This window comes from Lissotriton helveticus, chromosome 7 (genome assembly GCF_964261635.1).
Source record: "Lissotriton helveticus chromosome 7, aLisHel1.1, whole genome shotgun sequence".
Taxonomy (NCBI): Eukaryota; Metazoa; Chordata; class Amphibia; order Caudata; family Salamandridae; genus Lissotriton; species Lissotriton helveticus.
In genome coordinates, this window is record NC_136068.1 from 1,421,315,653 (window position 1) to 1,421,338,976 (window position 23,324).

The following is a 23,324-nucleotide window of genomic DNA, read 5'->3' on the forward strand; positions in this document are numbered from 1 at the left end:
CAGCCACCGCAGTGGAGAGAAGAGCTGACCACCCAATGGGGGCCCCCCAGCGGGTCACTGCAGAGGGCGCGACAACAGGCGCACAGGTGTACAGGTGTCCTCGGGGAGCGGCCGCGGGAGAACCTCATTGCCCGTCCCGATCGGGCGCCATCTTAGGGTCAGGCACAGTGGATATCGAAGTATATGCAGGGGATCCGCGGTAGTCCAGTCTCAGGAATGGGGCCCCGAGGCGCAACGCCTGCAGCACGCACCTTATCCAGGAGGAAGATCGCCGGGCAGCACTCTGATGTAGGGGCTCCACGCCGGGAGCCGGGTACACAGCGACGGTGGAGTCGTGGCAGGTCAGAGTCCCACAGGACAGGAGGCAGGTCCCCGCTGGAAGGATGTGTCTCGTGGGTGGTCGCAGCAGCCTCCGACGTCCCTCAGTAATCGCCACCGTGCAGGGGATGATGTTAGGAGGCGGCCGGGGACAGCCAGCTCAGAGTCACCGGGACGCGGTGGCCATCTTGGGATCTGGCGCGCGTCTCCGGCGAGAGTATTTCCCTGTCTTCTGTGGCCGCCAGCAAGGGTGCTCGGGATGTAGGGGGTCAGTAGTGGTCCAATCCCAGGAATGGGGCACCAGGTCTCAGCGCCTGCAGCCAGCACCCCGCCCGGGAGGGAGATCACCAGATAGCATTCCAGTGCAGGGGCCGCGCGCCGGGAGCCGGGCACTCAGCTATGACGGGGTTGTGCCGAGTGAAAGTCCCACGGGGCAGGAGGCAGGTCCCCTACAGTAGCATCCGATGTCCGGCTACAGCCGCCGCCGAGCAGGGAAGAACGTTAGATGGCGGCCAGGGACAGGCGGCTCAGACTCATCGGGTCGCGGCTGCCATCTTGGGCTCCGGCGCGCACCTCCGGTGAAAGTGAAAGTATTTCCCCTCTCCCGTGGTCGCCAGTAAGGGTGTTCGGGCCCATGTGCTTTGTTGGCCACCAGGTATGGTCCGACCTCTGATTCCGTCAGTGATGGCTCGCCGCGACCTCTGGAAACGGGCAGGATGCGGGCCCGATCGCGGAGCCTCAGCAAGTCACAGCTGCCATCGTGGCTAGCATAGCCACGCCCCCCATCAACAAAGGGTTTATGGTGCTGAAATCACCATCTTCCCAGCTTTAAGGGACTGACAGACTTTTGTCAGAAAACCAACATTTTTTGCACAGTTTTGGCATTTTACTGGGACATAGCCTATTTTTGCTATCCAGTTCATGGTGGAAATAGGTATGAAAACAATAATGGATCCTGGAAAGCCATACATTTCAGTAAAGTAGAAAAAAGTTTGAATTCAGCAATGGGTCATTTGTGTATATCCTTTAAGGTTTTCTTTATAGAAACTAACAGTTGAAAATAGGAAAAATTGAAAATGTGTTGAAAAAAACAGCCATTTGTGACGTTTTCACCTGTAACTTCTAAGTATGACAGAATGTTTTAAAGCAATGTACGTTACATCGGCTGGACCCTTGTGGTTGTGGGGATATATAGGACTTGTAGGTTCACCAAGAACCCGACGAACCCAGAGCCAACAACTGAGCAGGGTCTTGCAATGTTTTTTTATTGTATACTGGGTATATAGGAATCCATTTGGGAAAATATAAATAGTGTAAAATCGGTATGAAAGACACCTATGTATTTCTGAAATGGGAACAAAATATAGAATTTTGAAACTGTAGCTAATTGCACATCTCCAAAATTGTGGGTACCCATACTAGCATGTGAATTATAGGGCATTTTTCCGGCAGGCAGAGCTAGGGTACAAAATCTACAGCTAGACACTTTGCAAAAAAAGGGTCAGTTTTCACTGTAAAAATGTGGTGTGTCCACGTTGTGTTTTGGTCTGTTTCCTGTTGGTGGCACTAGGCCTACCCACACAGGTGTGGTACCATTTTTATTGGGAGTCTTTGGGGAATGCTTGGTTGGTGGAAGTTTATTGCTCCCCTTAGATTCCAGAACTTTCCATCACAGAAATGGGAGGAACATTAGTTTTTTTTACTAAGTTTGAGATTTGCAAGGGATTCTGGGTAACATAACCTGGTAAGAGACACAAAAGTCACCCCTTCCTGGATTCCCCTTGGTGTCTAGTTTTCACAAATATACAGGTTTGCTATGTTTACCTAGTTGCCGGCTGTGCTAGGACCCAAAATCCACAGGTAGGCACATTCTGAAAAAAGTCAGTGCCTAGTGGGCTTTCTGCTGCCCTGGGTAGGGGGCAATCGGGGTCTATTGCCCCGATATGCCCCCAAGGCGGGGCAGAAACACTGTAGCTATTTTTGATTGGGAGGGGCATTGGGATGCCCATTCTGGGGAGCCTCCACTCCTGAATTTTGAAAAGAAGTTTAGCCCTGCTGCCTAGTGGGCTTTCTGCCACCCCTAAGGGGCAGATAAGGGCCTATTGCCCTCATCTGCCTCCCGGGGGGGGAGCAGAAAGACTGTGTCAGTTTTTTTTGGGTTGGGGGCATTGACATGCCCATTCTGGGCAGCCCCCACCCCAACCCATAAAAAATAAAATAAAAAAATCCCTGCTGCCTAGTGGGCTTTCTGCCCCTCCCTTCCCCCCCCTGGTCAGGGGCTACTGCCCTCATCTGCCTCGGGGGCAGAAAGACTGGCATTTTTGGGGGGCATTGGCATACATATTTTGGGCAAATCCCATCCCTAACTTTGGGGGGAAAAATCCCTGGTGCCTAATGGGCTTTCTGCCCCCGGGAGGGGGGGCAGGTAATGTGCTATTGCCCCATCTGCCTCCCAGGGGGCGCAGAAAGACTGTAGCATTTTTTTGGGGGTGGGGTGATTGGCATGCCCATTCTGGGCAGCCCCCACCCATACGTATATAAAAAAGAAAAAACATCCCTGGTGCCTAGTGGGCCTTCTGCCCCCCCGGGAGGGAAGATCATGGGCTACTGCCCCATCCCATCTGCCTCCTGGGGGGGCAAAAAGTATTATGCCTTCTTTGGGGGGAGAGAGGTAGGGTAGGGGGAATTGACATGCCCATTCTGGCAAGCCCCCACCCCTGGCCTATACAAAAAAATAATCCCTGGTGTCTAGGCTACTACCCCCATCTACCTCCCAGAGGGAGCAGAAAGACTGTCTGTGGCAACATTTAATGGGGGCGCAAAGCCCCTTGCCCAAGGGCCCGCTCCCCCCTCCCTGGTGGCTAGTGGGTGGACCCCTGCTTGGTTATCACCCTCCTGGGGCGATCCCCAATCAGGGTTCCACTAGAGAAGGGTACCATTGGGAAGGGGAGATTTTCTCCTCCCCATCGATACTTCTCTCAAGTGTTTCGGTGTCCAGGAGGCTGAGATAAGTTTCAGTTTCATTTTCAATGCAATGACGTCAGCATTGGAAATGCAAAAACGACCTCGAGAGGTTGGGGAAGCGCTTCCCTACCCCCTGAGACCAAAAAAAAAAGGAAATCCCTCTGCTGTCTGCAGCAGAGCGATTTAGTGCCCCTGTACTCATGGCGGAATAGTTCCGACATGGCGGCAAGCGGTGCTGCGTCGGTTTTCGTTAGCCGTGATCCCTCGATGCATCGATTCTTGCAGCAGCGGCAGGCACTGCATCTGTTTTCACAGCGGCACAGGATGCGTGGAAATTCTTCTCGCGCCGTGAAGATGTGTCGGAAAAACAGCTGCAAGAAGAGCGATGCTTCGATATTTGCAATTCTTTGACTTTCTTCTTTCTTCCAGCTCCCAAACCGCAACAACCTCCAGAGGCACAAACGGACTCAGGCACCTCCTGGAGGGTCAGAACTCACAGCAGCAGAGTTCAGGGGAGCTGGAGGTGAACTCTTTGTGTCCCTGAGACTTCAGAGTAGGAGGCCAGTCCACACAGGTCCATGGAGATCTCCTTCAAGCAGGGGACACAGCACACAGCAAAGTCCTTCTCTTTTCCTTGGCAGAAACAGCAACTGCAGGCCAACCCCACACAGCAAGGGGGCAGTACTTCTCCTCCGTCTCTCCAGCTTTCTTTGGCAAAGGGTCCTCTTGAATTGCCGGGATGATCTAAAGTTCAGGGGTTTTAGGCCCAATATTTATACCCCATTTTGTCTATGTTCTCTTTGTGCAAATGTCTCTGAGCCCAGTCCGAACAAGTTCTGTCCTCACTGGTGTAGTATGACCACATGGGGTGGAGACAGCATTGTGCAAGGGAGACAGGCTCTATTCAGGCGCAAGGGAAATTTCCTCCCACCACTCTAAATCCAGACCAGGCCTATTCAGGTGTTGGTGAAAACTCCTCTCACTACTCTGAATGCTCAGCTCTGACTCATTCAGGAAAGGCAAGACATGCATGCCCCTCCCCCTCCCAGTGGCCGTCTGAGAGAATGCACATCGCCAGCCCTGTCACTCCAAAATCAGACAGTCAATCCACAAATAGGCAGAGGCACACAGAATGGTTAAACAAGAAAATGCCCACTTTCTAAAAGTGGCATTTTCATACACACAAGTTAAAAACCACATTTACTAAAAGATGTGTTATTAAATTCTGAGTTCAGCGAGCCTAAGCTTTATTTCTTTATCTTGTTCCAATGGGAAGTTATATTTATAGGATGTTATACATAAACTCCATTCTGTCCTATGGGGCAAGATAGCCTTTCAATAGTGAAAAACGAAATTGGTAGTATTTCACTATCAGGACATGCCACACACACACTGGGGCATGGCCTACCTTTCACATACACTGCACACTGCCCACAAGGGTATCTTGGGACTACCTTAGGGGTGACTAGCATGTAAGAACAGGGAAAGTTAGGGCCTAGCAAGTGGGTGTCCATGCAGGGTTGACATGGCAATTAACAAACTGCATGTTTGACGTGTTTAATAAAAAGATTTTTTTTTTTAAATATGCCAATCAGGGAGAACCAATCATAATAAAAAATTAAACACAGAGCATATACACTTTAGCACTCATCAGCAGTTGCAAAGTGCCCAGAGTCCTAAAGCCAACAACAGGAGGTCAGGAAAAAATAGGAGGAAGAAGCAAAAGGTTTGGGGATAACCCTGCGAAAAGGGCCATTTCCAACACATAGTAAATGGAGCAGAAAATGAATCATTGGCATGGAAATTGACTGTCAAACGTGGACTGTAGTGCGCATTTATGCTACATATGTGGCAAAGATGCATAACATATTGGAGCATCACTGCGCCTTTGCTCGGCTACAGTTGAAAACATACTGCAGTGAGGCATGTAAGCAAAATGGGCCTTTGCGTATAAGAAATGTTATATATTAAGCCACCTCTGTGTGCCTTGTGCCTTCCCAAAAATGTAGAAAAAAGTGGCATACTACATATATGAAATAGGTGCCAGTACACTAACGGAAGGCCTAAAAGCTCTTTACATTATATAGCTTTACGCTGCATTTTCCAGGAACAGGCCACAATTAAAATTAATATTTTATATCTTAACTTTGAAAAATACTGGCAAAATGAATACAAGTTTTTTCCACTTGGTTTTCAAAATCAATTTTATTGGCAAATTTGATTTTTTTTTATAACTATAGTGGACAAGTAACTATTTTTAAATGTACATTGTTCTATTTGAGCCAAATTGGCTTAGACCCAGTTCTACCAATCCTCACATCTGCATAGTCCAATACATTTTTTGTCTGGAGTTAGTGACTGGTTCCAGCAACTGTTCATTTAGCAGCTTTTAGCGTAACTGGGGAAGGCATGAACAGATGGCAAAGCAAGGGCCACCTTGACACTACATCTGAGTCTTCATTTCTGGAGTACTCCTAGACCTCTTAGTAGCTACCCAAGCATGACAGAGAAATAGGGGAGAAAGCATAATCTAAATTGGGGAGTTTGGCAAGAAACACTCCTTGTATAAGGTAGGGTCAGCTATCCTAAATTGACAACTTCTGGTAAATTTGACTGTGATGCAAAAAGAAAGTTCTGCAAAAGGATGTGGTCATAAAACAAAAACGTAAACAGGACTGGGTATGGAAATGTCTCCAATAACTTGCTAGTGTACTGGATAAGATTGTCATTTCATCGCAAGCTCCTTAGAACATTCCTGAACTATGGAACAATGCACCTAAAGTAGAAAGTCAGGGTGGAAGAAAAAGAAATCGTAACTTTTACCTATCTACCAGCGACTGGAACTGCTCTCCAAGGGTCAGGATGGTCTCCAGTTCGCCTGTTTCAGGGACACAAAAAGCAGAAAAACTCTGGACTACAAAAGAGCCCAGCCGACTAAGCTGGAGACATACTGGCATGCCCTGAGGCCCTGTGGGATCCAGGAGTGCCTAGAAGTAACTTTCCTAGCAGTTGGAGAAAAGTGGAACTTATTTTTAACAACTCTGGAGAACATAGTGCTGAGGTCTGCCCAGGTAGGTTGTATACAAAGTGGGCAAGAAAACAACCAGTTTCTTCTCGCCTGGGGCTTTTTGCTGCAGTGAAAACTGGTTAAGCCGGACCTCACGCAAAAGATATCCGCCTCATGGAGCCCTGCTCGGCTACAACTTCCAGCCTTGTCGTGGTGGAGTATTTTGAGAACTAAATGTACCTATGTTTGAAGATAAACTTCAGAGTGCGGTGAGGAGGCAAAACAATCTCAGCGACTACAAAATCCAGATTTTCCCACTCTGAAATGTAGGTGCTACAACCAGGGGCTTCAGCAGGAGCTCTAACTTTCAGGGTCCTTCTCTGGCTTCATCCATGAACCTAGCCCTGCTGGGGGATTCTAAGTTCCATAATAAAGACTGCGTCAGACGGTAAAAATGTTGACCTGGATGACACACTGGGTGTATCTGAACTTTGCTCCATCTCGGTTACCCTACAATCACATCCAAGTCCCGGTCAACTACAAACTGATATTCTTCAATGGAACTTTACTTTTTCTAGGCTGTTTTGACATAAGACCTAAAATACATATACTTCGTTTCCCCTCATCTGATTTTAATAGTTTGGTGTCTTTATGCGCACTGAGGTTTTTTCTCCCTCTTTCTAAATGATTTGAGAATTTAATTTTGCTGCGTTTATTACTTCAAAATTGTTGGTACTGCTGGAACATAGCATGCATTTCACTGGGAAATTGCCTGCCGCTTGTGACTTCGCTTCTATGGGTAAAGGGGATTCTCTGAGACTTGTGTTGAGAACTAACCAAGGTTTGTTTATTTATTTGGTAAGGACCTCCCATTTCAAACTAATAACGAAACAAAACATATTAGGAATGTGCCTGTTTGTGAATACCCACAACCTAGTATGTTTGTGTCTAGGCAGCAATTCCTGTTATAGAATGACCACAAACCACTCCTAATTTACAGTGGTCAGTAATGTTTTGTGAACATAAACATGAGTTTACAAAATTAGTGTATTGGTTCTTTTAAGTTCAACTTAAGTGCACATTTTAATTTGCGAATTCTACCCCTTATGTCCTGAACAAAAGGTAAGAGTTGTTTTATTCAAATAATCTACAAAGCATATTTAGCTACAGTTGCCTATCATGTGAAATTGTATTTATTTTTTCAACCTCTGAGGTCACCCTGCAGAATATATAGGACTAAGTAACATGTGATTAGCCCTCTAATCTGTTTTACTGGCAGTCATTTCCATTTACATGTTCATCACCTTTAAATTGTAACCTGTATGACCATTTTTAAAATGTCTTTAGATAACATTATTTGGAGAGGATTATCTGATCTGCATTCCATCGCTTGTATTCTGTGGTCTATATTCCTTGCATGGTATCTGATCATTCATACCGAAAGAAATCTTATCCATGAAGAAGAAGGCAGGTGAGGTTTTATTTTTCCTACTTGAAAATATGGTGGCTTATTTTTGTTTGATTAAAGAAATGGAAGTGGGTGTGTTTTAAAATGAGTGAAAAAAATATCTTTCTAGTGATCAGTACTCAAGTTCTTGCACACTCCCTTTCACAACTGATCAGAATTGCCCTTCAGTGCACACAGGGCTATTAAACGTTTCTGCAAAAGACACTTTATATGGATCCCCTTCTCGCACACAGTTCCTGCCACCAAACCTATGTCAGCAACTGGCCCAAGCCAGTTCCATATATTTTTCTGTTAAATGTGGTTGTAGCATAGATAATTTTTTGCAAAAAGGTCTGGATGTATGCTATAAAGTAGGGAGAGCCAGAAACACAACTACTGCAGTCACCATGAAAGTCTTAGCTGGATGTAGCTAAACTTCCTACCTAACTGTTATGTTATGTTATTTATTATTTTTTATAGCGCAACGGTTACTCAAAAAGAGTGTCCCGGCGCTTTAGGTAAGGAGAACTACTTCACCATAACATAACACAGTAAAAGAAGGGAATACAAGAACAAACACAATAAAAAGGGGCTACTGAGAGGCCTACTGGGTGAACAACCAGGTTTTAAGACCTCTCCTAAAATCAAGAAAACTAGTGGCCCCCCGGAGTGGGAGCGGAAGCGAGTTCCACATCTGTGGAGCCAGCAAGCCGAAGGAACGGCCACCCAGGCGCGCTCTCTTCACTCGGGGAACAACCGCCAAGAATAAAGATTCTGACCTCAAAGAGCGAGCCGGATGGTAAAAGGCAAGTCTCTTTTGGAGGTACTTTGCTCCCACCGTATGGAGAGCCTTATAGGCCAGGGTCATAGCCTTAAAGGCAATCCGTTTGCGGATGGGTAGCCAGTGCAGCGTCAGCAATAGACCCGAAGCGCTGGCCCGTCTATTTAGACCAAAGATGGCCCTGGCCGCCGCATTCTGCGCGACTTGGAGCCGCTGCAACAGGTACTCTGGTAAGCCCAGGTAAAGAATGTTGGTGTAATCTAACCTGGAGCCTATCAGAGCCTGCACGGTCAGCTTCCTGTGTTCTTCCGACAACAGAGGTAAGAACCTCCGCAGCATCTTTAATAAACCGAAACAGGTACCAGTCACCCCAAGGATCTGGGCTTTCATCGTCAGCCCCTTGTCCATCTTGACCCCCAAGTTTTTAGCCATTGGGGAGGAGCAAGACGGAGGGAACATATCGATGGGCCACCAGGCCTGCCAGCTGGGCTCCGTGTCGCACCCAAAGAAGAGTACCTCGGACTTATCGGAATTGCACTTGAGGCTGTTCAGTTGGAACCATTTAAAAACAGCCCCAAGGCAATCCCGGATACTCTCCTCGTCAAAGTCTGCCCCTCTCTTACAAGAAAAGAGGAGCTGGGTGTCGTCGGCGTAAGATACGATCCGGGCACCGAACGACTCCGCCACCGCCGCCAAGGGGGTCATGAAGATGTTAAAGAGGGTCGGGCTCAATATAGAGCCCTGAGGGACCCCAACTCCCAAAGGCGGCATCACGGCGGTGTCAGGAGATGTCCAGACCGTTTGCCGGCGGCCAGCTAGAAAGGAAGAAAACCAGCTGAGCACCGTCCCCCGAAGGCCAATCTCATAGAGTCTTGCGAGAAGGCCATCATGGGGGACGGTGTCAAAAGCCGCCGACAAGTCCAACAACACCAGCATGACTTTGCCCCCGGTATCCAACACCCCTTTGATGGTTTCAGAAACCTCAAGGAGCGCGGTCTCGGTGCTGAGATTTGAACGGAAGCCAGACTGGGTGTCATGCAGGATCTCGTGGGTCTCCAGAAAGTTGGAGAGCACCGACTGAACGTGCTTCTCCAAAATTTTTACGAGAGCCGGCAGCAAAGAAATCGGCCTGTAGTTGGCTGGGACCTTCGGGTCAAGACCCGGTTTTTTAAGCAGCGGGATGACCATTGCCTGCTTCCAGGCAGGCGGAACCACTCCCTGACTCAACGAGAGATTCAGAAGAGGGTTCGCCAGAGGATTGATCACTTCCGCGATCTTGCCCAACAGCTTGGCTGGGCAAGGGTCCAATGGCGACCCCGATTTCAAATTGCCCATAAGCACTAAGGAGGCCGGGGCTGACAGGGATGGAAACACAGCCAACGTGGTGCCATGCGAGGCCAGAGGGAACATATCGACCTCAGATTTAAACGGCCTAGCAGATGCTCCGGATGGAAAGGAGTCCTGTATGAGTTTTATCTTGCTTGTAAAAAAACAAGCAAGGTCCACCGCCCAGGATTCTGAGGGCACCTCTTCCGATGTAATGGTCCGAGGAGAGATAAATTCTCTCACTATGGTGAAGATCTCCTTGCAGTAGTTGGAGGCCGCTTCAATCCTCCCTGCAAGATAGGCTTTTTTTCCAAGGCGAATGTCCCGATGGTAAGCCTTAACCACCGCCTTGTAGTTCAACCTGTCCACGCTATCATAGTGTGCCCGGCAAACCCTTTCGGCTACCTTACACTGCTGCCGCTTAGCCCACAGTGCAGTGGTAAACCAGGGGGCCGAAACCCGCTTAGATGTCAAGCGGGGGGGCAACACCGGGGCAAGGTCGTTAAGCCTATCGGAAAGCCATGCTTGCAGGGCCTCCAAATCTCTCTCCAGCTCACCGGAGAGAAGACAGGGATGATCCAAGGCAGCCTGAGCCAACATCTCCGGAGTCACTCTGTTGAACGCTCTGAACGCTCGTCCCCGTTGCTGTGGCGCAGAGATGGACGACCTGGCAGTGCCACTGATTAGTAATTGTATTCCAAACCCACAAATGCTGGAAGGGCAAGGCAGCATGTGTCAGATCAGGCTTCAAAGAACTTCTGCATCCAAGGAGTAATGGTTACAAAGGTTATGCGGATGGCCCATGTGGTTAACATACAAAACTCTGCAGTGAAAATTGGCCTATAGAAAGCCACGATTCCTTTCTTACCTCTGGTGGTATGAGGATAAAGTCTCCGAGATTGAATCAGATATATGTGGTGAACTTTGGATTTGCCCAAAGGTTTACCATCTGCTGTGTTGCCTATGGCACGACCAACATAGACGATTAAAAGATTATCTGACTTCTTGAAGTAAATAGTTCTTTTCATAGAGAATTTAGGACCTCAGTAAACATACGGGTCGTGTAGAATGTTCTCTGCTAAGTTATTTCCTTCCTTAGATGTAATGTTTTTAAAACCTTTTAAGTAAAAGAGGCTCTCTTGAAGGAAGACCCAGAAGTCCTCTAGTCTTTTTTGGTAAATTGATGAAATCAAGAAGACTGCCTACCATGTCAAGAGGTCAGGTACAGAGTTGGGGTTTTAAAGATAGGCATAAACTCCAACCAAAAAAGCAGAAGTGACAGTTAAATAAACCTCTGTGCCTGTCTGTCTATATCCTATAAAATCTTGCCTCAACAAGAGTGATCACCCTTGCTGTCGCCATCATGAGTATTCTTGCTATCTCTGTAAGGCTGCTGGGCCATTTCATTTTCACTGGCAGTACTTCTGGAGCGATGCTGTTGTTATGAGTAGTGTGCCAGGAAGAGAATCTGTGCTGTTGAGTAGACCTGGTGGAAGTGGAGTTCGGTGGGCTTGCCTGGGTCAGTCGGTGAAGTGCCATAGAATGTCCGGCTCAGTGGTGCCCCCCAAGCTAACACAAGGAGCGCCTGAAAGCCAGGCATTCGGTACAGCCTTACATTTGCTGTGGTCTTTGCTTAGAGTGTAGTGAGGCTGCTGAAGGCAATTGGGATGTGAGCAGTGGTTGGTAGAATGACAGGCTGCGTCGGGTGTGGCAGACCCATGAGGAGGTGAGATGAGGAGAAATATATTGGCAAGTGTCGAGGGGTGGATGAGGTCATCTGAACCGGGTAGCCTTCCTGTGGATGCCAAAGAAGCTGTACTAACTGGGACTTACACTACAGGAAGAAGATGCTACCCATTTGGAAGGGCAATCCGCCCACCTTAAATTGTGGTTGCTCACCTAACAGGGTGAGTGCGTAGATCTTCCTCCTTTTCCATCCTGGGGTTGTAAGATGCAAAGCCTGTTGGGGCTGTGAGGTACAGGTGGTCCCTGCTTGGTTCATCCCTCTGCCTTTAGCAGAAGGCAAACCAAAAGGTAATGCTGGTGTCTCCTTGGGAGGTCCTGTGGGGTGTCAACAGAGATTGCTTAAGTGCATCCAAGAGCCCCCTTTATTTCCCAGGTTATTGCTCAGCATTAAAGGTGCTGCATCACAGGGTGGGAGATGGGCCACGATAAGGGTGTGGGTGCCTCTCAACAGGACAAGATTGAGAAATACACCAAATCGACGCCCCTCAGATAGGTAATTCCTCAGAAGATCCAAGTGACTTGGTCCCCCGAATGAGACTATCTCCCCAGCCACAATCCTGCAAGCAATCCAAGGACACTCGCCAAGCTCTTGATGAGATAGGGGATGTGGGAGTAGTGATTTTGATACTCCTACAGAATCTTAACAGACTGACTTATTTCTCCAGAGAGGCTGAGGATCACGCCTCTACAGTGGAGGATGATTTACGCCCCTTCACCAAGGAATCAAAAACCTGCAGAATACCAAAACTATACTAGAGAGACGGGCACAGAATGCTGAGGGAGGATCCTGGACAAATAACCCGAGTCTGGTGGGAAGTCCAGAGGGCTATTGGGCCCCAGAGCAGTTTAGGGCGACTTTAAATTGTGGCTCCTGGAAAATGACTTGTCTATATAGTTTGTGCTGGAAAGAGCCCACAGAGCAAGAACTCCTGAGCCTCCTCTATGTGCCCCTCCGCAACCTATGATTATTGGGGTCCTATGTTATGTGGACAGGGAAGTTACCCTTTGAGAGGTCCACTAGAAACAAGACATTTGGTGTGAATCGGTTTATGTTCTGCTCTTTGTCTCCTTTTGTTCTCCTACATGTCAAAGGTGTAGAAGCAACGGAAGTCCTTCAAAAAAGTAAATAAAAAACTCATAGCCATGGAACTTCCAGTATACTTTGTTATACTGGTCCAAACTATTGATATTGCACCAGCGGAAATTCTTCTTTTTCAAAAACCCAGAGAATGCATGGGGCCAGGTGAAGGCGCTTAAGATATTTCCTAACACTTATGGGGACTCACATTTCATCTGAAATTTGAGATCCAATAATGGGCTGATATTACACAGTGGGCATTACAAGTGTGTTTGCTATTTACTATGAGTCACTGCATTCATCACAAAGCCCAACAATATCAGAAGCCGATAACCCGATAGTCAAAGACTTAATAAACTCCATATTGCAAGATGTAAAAAGAGTTAGAACTGGGTCTCCTGATGATGGAGGAGATGTCAGAGGCAATCAGAGATATGCCATCAGGGAAATCGCCAGGTCTTTACAATTTTTTAACAAAAAACCTCCTGTCTAGTTCAACAGTGTAACTATGACTGATGAACTCCTGCAGTCTGGAAACTTACACCATGACCTCTGTGGGGCCATTATCACATTCATCCCTTACTTAGGACCAATCTTGCTAATTAACATAGAGGTTCAAATTCACGTAAATAGGATGGATAATGTGGCAGGGTCTCGGCACGTGTGTACAGGCTTTGGGACCCAGCTGATTTTGACCTGGTGGATTTTGTGCAGACCTTTTATTCTTTCGATTACTGTTGTCTCCACTAGGTGCTAGAGAAAATAACTTTGGTCCTCTCTTCAATGCTTTAATTAGTTTGTATTGTCCTCCTTGGGCACAAGTCTGGGTGAATGAAATACTAGCCAGACCTTTGACCATAGAACAAGGTATGAGACAGGGATGACGCAGGATACATTGGTCTGCTGGAATTGAAGACCAACTTATTTTGCATGTGTTTCAGTTAATGCTGATGCTCAGAGTATACATTGAAGCCTTGGTTCTTAAATGTAATTGGGTAAATCAACGCTTACTCAAGGGATACATTTGAGCTTCTAAGCCCCCCCCCCCTGCTCATTTGTTCTCAGAGCCATTTTTTATATTTATGTATCTAGATCCCGAGAGACCCACAGCAATGTTGGATCTTGAGCATTGACCCTCTGCAACAAAAATGACGGTGCAATTGGATGCCTGGAATAAATTGCCACTGCCAATATTGGGGCAACGCTGTTTTCTGCCAAGATGATAGCGTTGCCCCAGTGTCTGTATACGCTGCAAAATTATCCTTGCACACTTCTCTCTAGTTTTTCACTACATTACAGTTTACTCTGACAAGCTTACTATTTGCTGGTGGCCTTGGCTTGGGTCTCATAAAAGAAGTGTGGGAAATTGCCGCATGATAGGGGCTTGGGGATAGTTGATATAAATCTATACAGTGGGGCGCCCCACCTGCCTCTATTGATGACTGGCTCTTTGAAGATAGCCGTGAATCCCACCAAGCTCTGAACTGGGTCAGGTAGGATTTAAAGGTGATGAGGGAATGCCTCTCTGGCATGGAACAAGGGGACAGCTGAGCTTGAAGAATTTCAAGCATGAAATAGGGTATACTTTTAAAAAATCAGGTATGTATTGGTTTCCAGCCACATGATATCCTGTGAGAAATTGGCAGTTGACATCGATCTCCACAAGTCACTAGTTTCTAAATATCTACATTTAAGACATGCACCGTATAAATATACGGTCAGATTGAATCCCGTGTGCAGTGGCCTAAAATTACAATGGAAAGAATAGAAAAGAATGGGATAGCACAGCTCTACAAAACCCTGATGATAACACCTGACCCACTGAAATATCCAAATGGGGCTCTCTTAAAGACAAAACCTCTCTGGTTATAATATTTTTTACAGTGACAACATCACATTCCTACTTCTTGTCACCCACACTCTCATTCACTCACACTCTTTAATTTTCACTTACAAGCCCTTACCTCATTCGTTTTCAGTTAAACTCCTTCTCACTCCTTCATATTCATTCTCACCCACACTCATCCTCACAGTCACTCACTTTCTCATTTCCACAAATTCAGCCTTGCTCACTTATTTTAACTCTTGCTGATCCTCACACTCCCTCACATTCATTCATCACTGTTAGAACTGGGAGTCTATTGTTGGCAAGGTATTCATCCTGTTCAGGTAGGGACACGCACTCTAGGCAAGGTAAGTGTAGTGCACACCAAAAGGGTTTACCTGTGTTCACTCTCTGGTAGCTTGGCACAGAGCAGTCAGGCTAAACTAAGGAGGCAATAGGAAAAGTATTTTTGCACACACACAGTAACACAGTGTAAACGCCCCAAAAGTACCCAATACCGAAGTAAAACAAGAACAACGAAAATCCAACATACACAAGTCAAGTTATGAAATTTTAAAGATTAAATCAAAATGCATCACTTAGAAGTCCATAGCTCTAACTGGAGCTATCTGGTCGCAATTGACCTGAACAAATCCAAAAGTTCAGTTTGGCCGCGATGTTACGCGGGCCAGATACAGGAATCCCGCAGACCCCCTTACAGTACCTTGGATGCGTCAGAAATCAAAGACGAATCATCGTGTAGAGGTGAAGTATCGCATATGCAGGTGATACATCGGTTCCTTAAGGCAGTGCAGGGTTGTTGAAGCTTTGCTGATGCATTGCGTAGAGGAGGTGATGCGTCGGTTGCTGGAGCGAGTCCTCTGTACTTGAAGGTGACGCAGTGTTGATGATGTGCCAATGGCAAGATTGTAGTGCGTCAATTCTGCAGAATCGAAGTTGAACTGCTGGGCTGAAGGCGATGAGTTGGTCAGAAGCCACGCTGGGCTGCATTGGAGTCGGAGCAATGCGTCACAGACTTCAGTGAAGCGGTGCTCGAGACTCCCGCAACAGTGGTTCTTTGGAGGCACTGCAGTAAGGTTGGGGCTGCATTGAAAGTCGAGGTTGTTGCGTTGTGCACTCGGCGAGTGGTTTCAGCAGTTTCGGTTCAGGCAGTGCAGATGCGTCAGTTTCACAGAGATACACAGGTTCCAAACTGATGCTCTCGAAGTCGATGAGTTGTTTCTTGTTGCAGCACAGAAACTCACTTCCAACCCAGGTCTGGATTTGGCCCCACTTGGCAGACCAGGACTCACAGCAGAGGAGCCCTGGTACTGGTAGCAAGATGAAGGTAAAGTCTTTCTTGTCGCTGAGACTTTAGCAACAGAAGGCAGGCTCAGTCAAGCCCTTAGAGAGCCTTAGAAAGCAGGATATAGAGAGTAAAGTCCAGTCCTCTCACTCCCAGGCCAGTAGCAGCACACAGAAAAGACAGCAGCAAAGTGGCTGTCCCTCCTAGCAGAACAACAGCTCTTCTTCCTGGCAGAATGTCCTCAATCCAGACGTTCCTGAGTATATAGTGTCAGAGGTCCAGTACTTTACGCATTTTAACCTTTGAAGTAGGTAGACTTCAAAGAAAGGTCTTTGTAGTGCACAGACCGTGCCTTTCTTGGCCCTGACTCTAAGCACACTACACGGGGGTATGCAGCTCTTTGTGTCGGGGATAGGCACAGCCCTATTCAGGTGCAAGTGTTCATTCCTCCCACCACTCTAGCTCAGGAAGGCTCATCTGCCTGGTGATGGGCCATCAGGCTATCTAGGGCACACCTCAGCTCCCTTTGTGTGCAACTCTCTATAGTGAATTCACAAAGCGTGGCTGTCATTCATCACAGACGTGTATTCTCGGGACAGGCAAAGGCACAGAATAGATTAAATTAAAAAAAGCCAGCTTTCTAAAAGTGGCATTTTCAGACCTGCAGTTTAAAAACCAACTTCACTAAAAGCTGTGTTTTTAAATTGTGAGTCCAGAGACGCCAAACCGCAATTTAATTTGACATCTGCTCCCAATTGGAAGTTAGCCTTGTAAAGTGTTATAAGGTGGCTCCAATGCTAACCTATGGAAGAGATAGGCCTCGCTGTAGTGAAAAAAGAATTTAGCAGTTTTTCACTGCCAGGATATGTAAAACTTAAAAAATGCATGTTCTTTCTTTTAATTACACAGCACCCTGCCCATAGGTCTACCTTGAGCTTACCTTAGGAATAGGCCCAAGGTAATGTTGTAATAAAATGGAAGATTTGGCTAGTAGGTTAACTTGCCAGGTTGACATGGCAATTTAAAACTGCACACACATGCTCTTCAGTGGCAGTCCGGATACAGGTTTGAAGGGCTATTGATTTGGGTGGCACAAACTGTGTAGCAGGCCCACTAGTAGCATTTGGCTTATAGACCCTGGGCACATGTAGTGCACTGTACGTGGGACTTATTAGTAAATCATAAATGCCATTCATGGAGAAACCAAATGCCATGACATTTAAGACACAGAGCACATGCACTTAGCACTGATCAGCAGTGGTAAAGTGCCCAGAGTCCTAAAACCATGTAAAACGAAGTTCAGCACACAGTCAAAAACAGGTCAGAAGCAAAAAGTCAGGAAACAACACTAACAGATGCCAGGTTTGATAATCACTAACACTTCATGCTCTTGTCACTCCTTCTTTGTCACTTACTCTCACTCACTATTACTTAGACATCTACTTACACTCACTTTGTCTCGCTCCTACTATCATTCTGACTTACTCATTGTCACTCACAGTTGCACTTACTGTAACCCATTCTGAATCAGCCCTTGTCACTCATTCACTCACACGTATGTTCTCACAAATACATTCATACTCCTGTTCACCCGCACCTCCAGCTAGATCACCCTCAGGTCAGGTACATCTCCCTTCTACTTCATTCATTGAAGCACAAAAGTGAAAGTTGAAACCTATGCAGGCTAGAGAGTTAAACCTTTTGCTTGGCCACCTCTCCCTTTTCCAACTTTTTACAGGTTGGGTTGTGGTCTCTAAGATTCCTGAACCCACTGTGTGATGGGATAAAAACAGGTGGTCCCTGCCCAATTGGCAATGCTGAACACTACAGGGCTGAAGCCTAAATCGCTTGGGGCTACCTTTACAAATAGTGCTGCGATGTCTGTACAGATGTGGAACCCCGGTGCAAGTCTCTTATGTTGAGCTGGAACTTCTCCAGCCCTGGAAGATCTCTCCTACTGGTAGTGCAGGTGTCTTTATGCACCTGCGTCAGATAGATGTACTGCCACAGGCTTCTGCTTGACATTCTTTCGCAGAAAGGGGAGGCGATTGTTATACTGATAGGGATTAATAGTTTATTATTTGCTAATAGTATAGTAAAAAAAAAGGGCTCAAAACAAAGAAGCTGTTGCCCTACCTTTGAGCGAGCTACACTGCTGCTGTATCTATTTTCCAGGGACTGTTATTGTTTTTCAGCTAACACTCTTTGAATGAAAAACAATAAAATAACAGTGGTGTAGAATTGTTCGCAATCTGACAGACCGCACTGTTGCCTAAGCTCTGTGTGAACGAATAGCGAGGGCAATAGTCTCATTACATATGTCAGCTTGCTGGTCATCTTTGGGACAAATGACCTGATATACTTAAGCATTTCGCCTATTGCGAACTCTGCAGTTCACAAAGCACACAGTTTGCAACTGCAAAATGACGGTTTAGTATGTACTAAATACATTTAGCATTTTGCACAAGGCTTTCCGAATTGTAAAAGGTGTTTGGGACTCATTCGAATTATAATAAGGAAGGGCGCGACAGGGGCATCGCCTCCTAATTGTGATTTTGCATGAGACATATCAATACTTGTAGCTGCAGTTGCAGTTGCAAACCATTGAAATGTTAATGACTCCTGCACCTTCCCCTTTGGGGATCGAGTTGAGTGGCTTCTGAAGGAGCATACTGTGGTCCCACAGATGTCCTTCCATTTGGACAGATGCATGTGAAGGTCTCAAGCCTTAGTGACCAATGTTGTATGGTCATTTCTTATTGGATGAAAGCACTCACCCGCCCAGAGTTGGCATGCTTCACCATAAAGTCCCTCCTTACATTAGCAGAAAGATTCTATCAAAGTGGGCTAAAAACAGTGGTGGCTCCTCCGCTAAGGCAGATGAAAAAATAAAATTATAATAACTATTGTTATTATCATTTTTTCCCCAATATACTTCAATGGCTCTCGGGCGGGTGGGGCTCCGCAGACTAGGAAAAAGAGTGAGTTTCACTCCGGAAGTGTGCATGAGTGCTTGGCCGGCCCTCTTGGCCCAGTCAAGCAGTTCAGCGCACTTTGCATGTTCCCCACCAGGCTGCATTACTCAGGCTGGTGAGGAACATCAAACCCTCCCATTCCCAGCTGAGGGCCAATCCACGGCGCTCGGACCAACCACAACGCTGCTTTGTAGCATTGTGATTATCTTTGGGGATCCTAGGAGGGCGGGTTCTTTCTGCTGGCCGGGAGCGCAGGGTGATGTCGGAGAGACGGAGGACGAAGGAGAGGCAGCAGCCGTTTCAGGTAAGTGTTTTTTGTTTTTGGTTTTTGTTTTCCCTGCCACACTACCCCAGTCCAGTAGCAGCCGCTACTGGCTACAACCCTAGGAAACAGGGTAGCTCTTCGGGTAGAAATGCAATCAGTGTGTTTGTGGGGACCTAGAATTCCTGATGTGTGGTGTGATTGGTGAAGAGGCAAAACAGGAAAAATGCAACTACCTTCTGTTAACCTAACAACTTTTATTTAATTGTGTGTTCAGTATTTAGGATTAAAAAAGATTGACATGTTTCAGCTCTTTTATGTACCCTAAATAGGTGCATTGGGCTTTCTTAAAGACCAAACCTCTCTGATTATGATACTCGTTGGAGTGACAATATCAGTATCTTGAAATGCCAATACTAAGCTGGTAAATCCATCAGAGGAACACAGCTTTTATCTGGGGTGGACCTGGTGAAAGACCGCATTAGTCAAGTCAAGAGACAAAACAGCTGGTGTTAACAAGTCAAACCCAAGTGAATGTCACTGCAAAAAGCACATGTGTAAGGTGAGGTGAACACGCAACATTTCCTGAGATAACGCTTAAACAGGGATAATATGATATCATAACCACATGTTCAGTCTTACCCCAATTGTACCTTTGCCTCACATGCATATCAGAGGCACAGGAGTGAAACTGGAAATATAATCAACTTCATATTATGAGACATAATAAATGTTAAAAATATTTGTCAATAACTCCATAAAATTAGTATCCAGTGGGCATTAGATTATTTAACTTATCCCAGGGAATCCTGGCTGAGATGGGATTAAAAAGAAGCCACTGCGTATCACACGGACAGGCCTGTTGAGCAATGGGTTCAGCCCACTAATGTGAAGGAAGGAAGTGTAAATCCAGTCTAACCCATGAACAGGTTTGTGAATTAATGAGAGCAGCCAGTTGATGTAATGTTTGCCATGCTGTTCAAGCATACAGATAGGGCGACATTGTGTTACTGACAGAAGCCGAAGCCCACAAAACGTAGCCTTCTTTTTCTAACTGCCCATTCAATATGCATTATTTTGTTAAAGAGAATTCACCAAGAGAGTCTTAATGCCGAAATGCCAGATCTTAATTGATAACGCTTAGTACTAATCAAGTTGCAAACCGCAAATGAGCCATGCATCCTCTGGGTGGGCATTAGTTCTAGAATAAATATTACCATAGAGCATTGGTCACGAACACATGAGACCTTCACATGCAGTTCTCCTTGGAACAAGCCCCTGGGCAGGCTTTTGTTGATATGATAAATTTGCTTTGCTATTTTTCCTAGAAAGAAGAGATCTGTTGTAGGGCGGAAAATGACATTTTTGTAGGGCAAGTGGGCAGGCTATACTGAGATCTACTGTAGACCTGCTGGCATGATAGAGAACGGAATGAACTTGATCCTGACAGAAAGCAGAGAAGCAAGATGCTTGTGTTCCTTATCTTTTCTCTCGCTGTGTCTCTCACATTTCCCTCTCTCCCTCTCTTACGAGAGGGAGCGCCAGGATGCCTCTCTGAGGTGATAGTGCGCTTTAAAAATGAAATAAATAAATAAATAAATTCCTCACCTACTTCTTTGTCTTACTTGCATACCATGACCGCCTCCAACCATCGACTGCCATAGTCCTTTCTACCCATTGTAAAAAACAAGTATTATGACTACCTTTTCTTGCTCTAATCTGTAGCATAGAATATGTGATGGCAGTGATTTTCTGTGACTGAAATTTACTGAAGCCGGAAGAGAATGCCTGTTCCTTCTGCTTCCGGTCAACCTATAATTTCCCTAAGGGGTGGGCATCGGAACATTAAGTTGTTGTGGCCAACTAAAGGAACTCCTCACTCCGGGCTGATGTGCATGCCCAGTGCTCTTCTATGCCAACAGAGTGCTATTAGTCCCCTTTCCTGTTTCAACTTGCACAATGGCAGCAAGCACCTTCAAAAAAGAAATTGTCTGTTGGACCAAAGACTGTGCAAACTAGCATTTAATGTAGAAGAAATACAAGTTAAGAGGGGTTTCCTTTGTATTGATAATTCAGTTCCCAGGTAGGCCACAAGTAATTTTGCTAGGCCAGGGAGTACCTCAACAGGAATTAAAACTCACTCTAGAAAGGTGCTTCATTAGGCACTGGGCTCATGGCCTAATCCTCTGACTAGTTGCTGTTGAATCTTGCCCCATGCCTCCAAGCTTGAAGCACGTCTTGCTGACCCACCTAGAAGAGAAGCAGCAAGTCGTAGAGTCCAGATGACAGCAGCTGAGTGGATGGTTACAAAGGACCAGACAAATCGTTAGCAGCAAGTAAGTTTCAGAATGGAGACAGACTAACAGAAAGGCACACTTACTTTCCTACTCTAAGCACCTTGCCCTGCTATAATATCTCTCTCACCTGGTGTCAGAATGTTTAATCTTTGACCAACATCTTGAAATTGGATTCAGGTGATTTGAGTCCTGAGGATTTCAGCAAACTCATGGACAGATTGGCTTGTAGGATTTTATAGGGCAGGATAGATGTGCTAGGTGGGATTTTAAAACAACCTGGGCGTTCAGTGCAGAGGATTGTGTCCATTAACATGGTAATCATATAGAGAGGGTACGATATGAGGGTGCAGAACAGAAGTAATAGGGAAATGGAGATTTGCTGGCAGGCACGTTCGGACACGACCGTACGCGTTGGGGCTGTTCTCTAAGAGGCACGAGGGACATGGTGGTATGTTGCTCACAGTTGCTCAGGAATGCTGTGAAAGTCGTTGTCATAGAGTCTAAGATGTTACTCAATAAGATCACATCACACATTAAACGTACTGACCACCTTCCTTGAACTTTGAGCACTGAGGACCACTATTTGATTTTGTGCTTCTCCTCACCCTTAAATAACCGCATACCCATTTTACTATCTTAACTATTGTTTAACCTCCCTTCAACCCGAGTTGCAAGCTCTGCCAAACTCCCAAACCCCATTCCCCTATTTAGGTCTCGCCTGAGTCAGTGCATGCGCTGCTCTGGTGAGACTTTTAGTTAGTGGGCTTCAAAAATCTGACCACACGCTTTTTGTGTGGCCCAGAGCGTGCGGTTATGCGCACAGGTGCCATCTGGCTTTCCTCGCATCGCTCACGGGCACCCTTACAGCAGGCAATCACTTTTACTTTCATGGCCACGTCACACGCACAACTCCCGGGCTTGTTTCACCATGTTTTCAGTGGCTACGTTTGCCTTTTTTTTGCTGTCGGCTTCACATTACTTTTGATTGCCTCGCTCCTCCTCCTGCTCTTATTCAAAACCCTCTCTCTCCACCTCACTGTTTTCTGCCTCAACTGCTTCACACTCTGCCTGGGTTAGTTTCACGCTCTGATTGAGCGAGCAACCATTCCCCCAGGGCACAAGCAGGGACCTCCTTGTGGTCTCCCATGTTCTTTGTGCATTTTCCTGTGCAACCGAGGCCAAAGTAGGCATCCGCATCCGTGTGCCTTTCTAGTGCGGTGGGCTTCCTTGAGACCGGTGCACATGTCGACTTATACATATTAATTCAGCTTGCTCTCTACCTCACCATTTTCTGCCTCAACTGCTTCACGCTCTGCCTGGGTTAGTTTCACTCTCGGATTGATCGAGCATTCCACCGTTCCCCAGGGCACATTCAGGGACCTCCTTGCGGGCTCCCATGTTCTTTGTGCATTCTCCTGTGCACCAGAGGCCAAAGCAGGCATCCGCATCCGTGTGCCTTTGTAGTGCGGTGGGCTTCCTCGAGACCGGTGCACATGTCGACTTATACATATTAATTTGGCGTGTTTAAAAGTGCACCATTCTTTAATGGTGCCCACACACTTGTTTCTATTTAGTTCCTGCTTATGTTCAGCTTTGGCGCCGTATTCAATTGCATCTTCCCTCCTCCTCCTCCTCCTCCTGACCCCTACAGCGGATGAATAACCTCACAGCTTCTTCTAAGAATGTTCAGGGAATTATATTTGAGAGTTTTCCTTAAAAGGTGCAGTGCATGAACATGCTTGGCTGTCTTTTATAATCATGGTGTAAACATTTCCTTCTGTGCTCTGGCAGCCTCGCATTGCATTTTTATTTTTTAGGGATTCTTTCAGCAGGAGGAGTGTCTAGTTGCTTGACAGGGCCTGGCTACTCCGGGCATGCACCGTGCATCCCATCATATCCCTTGTGCTACTGCTCGCTGACGTGATTCCCGGAGACCATGTTGTTGGATTTCTGCCTGCATTTCAAGAAGTAACATGCATTGGCATAGCGAAT

The 23,324-nt window shown here is 46.4% G+C and overlaps 1 protein-coding gene across 2 annotated transcripts in view; it reads left to right on the top strand.

Moving 5' to 3' along the window:
• Positions 1–23,324, top strand: part of TMEM220 (transmembrane protein 220) — a 228,875-nt gene that overhangs the window by 153,399 nt on the left and 52,152 nt on the right. For both annotated transcript variants that reach the window (XM_078654734.1, XM_078654733.1), the window contains one exon: positions 7,637–7,760. In XM_078654734.1, coding sequence (XP_078510860.1) covers positions 7,637–7,760 — 124 coding nt within the window. The remainder of the gene's footprint in view (positions 1–7,636; positions 7,761–23,324) is intronic.